Here is a 5,349-nt window from a genome sequence, read left to right as displayed (position 1 = left end):
CCTTGAGTCTGCAGGCGGACGCTCTATCCACTGAGCCAAACCGGTTAGGGCCATTGATGTTTCTAATCTCTCTCTCCCTCTCCCTTCCTCTCTGAAATCAATAAAAATATATATTTTTTAAAAACCATTTCTGTCTTTTACCAATTCATCTGACATACAGACCAAGAGATAGATACACATACACACACACACAGACACACACACAAAACAGAAGCTCCCACATGCACCTGCTCTCACATACTAGGTTCATTCTCTCACACACACTAGCTTCCATATGATCTGCTCACACAAGCACTCATTCTCTCTCACGCACATAGACATGCTCACACACACTTAAATTCAAGGCTAGGGTAGAAACTGGAAAGGAAACTGAAGCAACTAAAAGGTGCAGCCAAAAGAAACAAAAGGTGCAGCCAAATGTCCCTAGAGACTTCCAACTCCTACCAGCAGAGGTACAGGAATGAAAAGCAGGAGACCTGAGTATCAACACTTCCCTCAGCAGCCTACTTTGCAAGTAAGGACAATGCCTACAAGGTTACTGAAGGGCATTCATTCTGTGCTTCAATGTGTAGGGTTCTCTGGAAAGGATCAGTGACTATCAAAATGTAAATGCTTAAGTTAGGGTAATAATACAATGTGAAGATAATCTTTACAATTAATTCCTTTGAAAAATAAAACCAAAATAAATCAATCATTTCCACAATGCTCTTAGAATTTATTCTATAATTTCTGCTTTACAATGAGTTAGTGGTGACTATAAAAGCATCAGTCCTCTCAGTATGAAGGGATTGTGTTGATGAGAAGTGATCAAGCTTGTTAAAAAAAAACAAAACCCTATTCCAGCCCTAGCCGGTTTGGCTCAGTGAATAGAGCATCGGCCTACAGACTGAAGGGTCCCGGGGTCGATTCCACTCAAGGGCATATGCCCTAGTTGTGGGCTTGATCTCCAGTGTGGGGCGTGCAGGAGGCAGCTGATCGATGATTCCCTCTCATCGTTGATGTTTCTCTCTCTCCCTCTCCCTTCCTCTCTGAAACCAATAAAAACATATTTTTAAGAAAACCTATTCCAAGTTCACAACTAGTGCCTGGGTGCACTGAGTCCTGTTTCACCGAGAAAGCTCTACTGTAGTCTTCTTTCTCCTTTCCTCTGCTGATTCCTGCTAACACTGTTATATTACACCACACCTGATCTATCACCAGATGAGGTAATGAGATCCCAACACACCATGACATTGCTGAAGAGGGACACAAAAGCCATCTGTATTATAAATGGGAGCTAGCTGCTTATATTAAAATTTCAGCTACAGCACTTAAATAATTTAAAATGTTTTTTCATAAACAGATTACATGAAAGATACTGAACATGCTACCTTTGAAAATTTTGAAATAATCAAGATAATCTATTTGTTATCATCGAGGACAGTAATGTGACCAGCCTAAGAGTTTCGTGCACTCAATATTTTGAAATCTCAAGGTGGAAAGTACAAAAATTTATGGTTTTATTGCTGTTATCCAGTTTATCTAAATAGTTTCTAGGGTTTTAAAAAAAATCATGAAATGTTTTAAAATGAATTCTTATCTTTTAGAGATATATACTGAAATATTTATGGATGAAATAATATGTCACATATGTGCATCAAAAATAATAATCCAGGGGTGCCCAGCCAATTGAGCGTTGGCCTATGAACCAGGAGGTCACAGTTTGATTCCTGGCCGGGGCACATGACCAGGTTGCAGGCTCGATCCTCAGTGTGGGGCATGCAGGAGGTGGCCGATTGATAACTCTCTCTCATCACTGATGTTTCTATCTCTCTCTCCCTCTCCCTTCCTCTCTCTGAAATCAATAAAGACATATTAAAATATTTTTTTAAATAATAATTCAGGGGTGGAGAGTTTACAGATGAACCAAGACTGGTGAAACTGAGCAATGGATAAGGAGCAGGGAGATTGGGGGGGGGGGGGGTCATTAGACTAGCCTTCTTCTCTCTCTACTTTTGTATATGTTCAAGACTTTTCACTTAAAAGTTTAAAAATATTCATCATGAGGTAGAATTCTTCTCTTTTCTCTAAACTCCGTCACTATCAGAGACTATTTCTTCTTTTTGCTCCTCTATAATGTACTCTGATAATGGACTTGGGAAAAGCAAGCCTAAATCATAATAAAGGATAGCAAAACCTATACACACACAAAAGTCAACCTTTCATTACGCTGTGAATTACCTGCTCCAAAACAGGAGCTCTCCTCCACCATCCCAGGGAGCTCATTCAAGTCCAGGTACTTAGATCAAGTCTAACACTGCTTCTTTCTGAGCAGTCTGGGAGAGCAGACAGAAGGGGTGATGCCACAGGCCTCCTTATACTCGTCTATCCCCACTAAACCCAAGCCTTACCACCAAATTTAAAATTCCACCAGGACCTATCAGAGCAAAGAATTCTGATTCATTTCTACTTTGAAATTACAAGAAAGTTCAGCCCCCAAATAACAACTCAAAGTTTTCCCCACTGTGTTCAATAAGGACAGTCACAACACAACAAAAGGTGTTTCTCAAATGAAAAGGGTTTTATGGAAGTCAGTAAGATGAAACTTCATGGGAATATTTTGAGACACCAAATCTAAGAAGTTGCTTCTTTCTGAGCAGTCTGGGAGAGCAGACAGAAGGGGCGATGCCACAGGCATCCTTATACTCGTCTATCCCCACAGTGCTAGAGCCATCTAAAGATTATAGGTCAAAAGACCTAGTTCTAGTCCTTGCTCTAGCACTGACAATTTCATTTGTGGGGTGTTGGGAATTATTTAAACTTTCTGGGCTTCTGTTTCTTACCTGCAAAGTGAAATGAAGCCTATTACTACTTCAGAGAAAGGTGGTGATGATCTAGTGAAGACATAAATGAGCCTGATATAAGCTGTAAAGTACTTTATCAAAGTCAGGTTATGGTGAAAAGAAAAAGAAAAAGAACAAATGTGGTATTTTTTAAACATCTTTGGTGTAATGAGAAAGGGTGTGCTTGGAGAGAAGACACATCACACTAGCAAAACAGAACCAAGGATGCCCAAGGTGCTTTCTGACCCAGGGGCAAGAAGGAAAAGTATCAAAAGAACTTGGACCAGCAATCACAATCCCTGCTAACCATACAGTAAATTATACCATATATCTCTCTGCCCATTAGACTAGGACCGTGGTCGGCAAACTGCGGCTCGCGATCCACATGCGGCTCTTTGGCCCCTTGAGGGTGGCTCTTCCTAAGCCTTAGGAGTACCCTTATTAAGTTAATAACAATGTACCTACCTATATAGTTTAAGTTTAAAAAATTTGGCTCTCAAAAGAAATTTCAATCGTTGTACTGTTGATATTTGGCTCTGTTGACTAATGAGTTTGCCGACCACTGGACTAGGACATAGGAGACGCATCTGAGCAATGTCTTCCAACTAAGAGCTAAACAAAAGCAGTACACTGATGCCCACAGAAGCATGCACATCTTCCTGGGCTCAAGGGACAAATGGGAGGGAGCATGGACCTCTTATCAAGGTTCCTTTTTAAAAATTTCTTTATTTTTAAAATTTTATTTATGTATTGACTTTTAAAGAAAGAGACGAAGGGAGGGAGGGAGGGGAAACATTGACCTGCAGTTCCACTTACTCATGGATTCCTTGGTTGTGCCCTGACCAAATCAAACCCCACAACCTTGGCGTACGGGGTCCATGCTCCAACCAACGGAGCTACCCGGCCAGGGCCATAAAGGTTCTTAATGCTGTGTCTGACACCCTAAAATATTAGGATGTCAATTTTACCTCTTTTCTTAAAGATCTCTTGGCTTCACCATGCATATGCACTTGAACACCCACTTAACAAATGTCTGCATGTGTTGAGAAGTCAATAAGATTCAAAAACTAGAAGATCAGCATTTTAGGGATTTCTTACTACTACATGAAATATTTAAAAGTGCACACGGGTAACCTATTTGTTGTCTACCCAGTTATTACCAGAACACACACAGCCGTGCTATAGTCACCTGGAACTTCCATGAGTGCTGAGACAGAGGGGAAGGGCTGCTTTCCCAGAGCAGCTCAGCCCTTAGAGACTGGGTGGTTGGTACCTGTGCCACCCTGCACTGTGCATTCCCACTGCTGCCTGTCTACACACCTCACATCTCCTGCAAAAGTGGAGGTGGCCCTGATGGAGTGCTGCTCAAGTTTGTATTCACCAGCCCTGGAGGGATAGTTCAGTTGGTTAGAGCATCCTCCCAATACACCAAAGTTATGACTTCCATCCCAGGTCTGGGCACATACAAGCATCAACCAACCAATGAATGCATAAATAAGTGGGAAAACAATAAGTGGATGTTTTCCTCTCTCTCTCCTCTTCTCTAAAACCAATACATTAAAAAAAAAAAAAGTGTGCACTGTCTCCCAAACAATAAAAGATGAGTCTACCTAGAACATGATGCCAAAACGGTGTCTATTCGCATGATCGTAAGTAGCCAAGCGCAGCCTGGCCTTTGACATCTGAAGGAATGACTTACTTCAGCCAAGCCAGACCTGGGCCCTCGGTGGGAGGAACCGCCAGGCACCTCTTCATTCAGGGAGCACTTCCATCAGGCAGCTGGGCCTGTCCTCATGCCAGGACCTAACTCCCCTCGGTTGAGGAAAGACCCAGCTCGTGTGGCGCGGGAGAGGGGGCGGGGGTACGGTGGTGGGTAGAAGGGGGGCGCAGCGAAAGAATCTGACTCCCTGGAATAGAACCTCTTCAAAGGAGGAAAAGCAGCTTTAATAAAATTCAACCAAAAGTAAGGGCAGAAGCGAATAAAAAGAACGTGCGGGACCATTGGTCCCAACCCTGCATTTCCCGACCACCGAGGACCGTGTCGGCCCCGAGGAGGCGCCCAGGGCCAGGCTCCCACGCTGGGGCCCGGACGCGCTCGCCGAGTTACCTGCTCAGCCCCGTAGACCGTGGCGAACTGGACGAAGTCCTCCATGCGGACGAAGCCGTCCCCATCCCCGTCCAGAGCATCGAACACGGTTCGCAGGCGGGGGCCGTCCTCCGCACACCCCGCAGGCTCGCTCGTGAGGGAGCGGGTCCGGCTTAAGTCCGAGGGCAGGTGCGTGTCCACGGGACCCACCTCCAGCGTCAACTCGCCCACCGAGGCCGAGGGCAAAGAAGGGAAGAAGTCGACCTCGCCCCTCCGGTGGTGGCTGTCGCTCAAATCCTGCGCGCGGAGAGACGCGCTCTCCGGACAACTTTGGGAGCCATAGTCCTCTGACTCTTCAGTCCAGAAAAAAAGCGGGCCGAGTTCTGTCAGCTGCCGGTCGGGTTCGGGGTCGGGGCCGGGATCGGGGTCGGTGGGGGGCCT

General features: G+C 44.8%; 1 protein-coding gene across 1 annotated transcript in view; it reads right to left on the bottom strand.

Annotated features, from left to right (window-relative positions):
* The window catches only part of RAB11FIP3 (RAB11 family interacting protein 3 (class II)), a 99,348-nt gene that overhangs the window by 92,901 nt on the left and 1,098 nt on the right, over positions 1-5,349 (bottom strand). The window contains exon 3 of the mRNA XM_005870416.1: positions 4,930-5,347. Within this exon, the coding sequence (XP_005870478.1) occupies positions 4,930-5,347 (418 nt within the window). The remainder of the gene's footprint in view (positions 1-4,929; positions 5,348-5,349) is intronic.

This window comes from Myotis brandtii, unplaced genomic scaffold (genome assembly GCF_000412655.1).
Source record: "Myotis brandtii unplaced genomic scaffold, ASM41265v1 scaffold317, whole genome shotgun sequence".
In the NCBI taxonomy this organism is placed as follows: Eukaryota; Metazoa; Chordata; class Mammalia; order Chiroptera; family Vespertilionidae; genus Myotis; species Myotis brandtii.
Note: the sequence above shows the minus strand (reverse complement) of the source record. Positions and strands in the feature narration are given on the sequence as shown.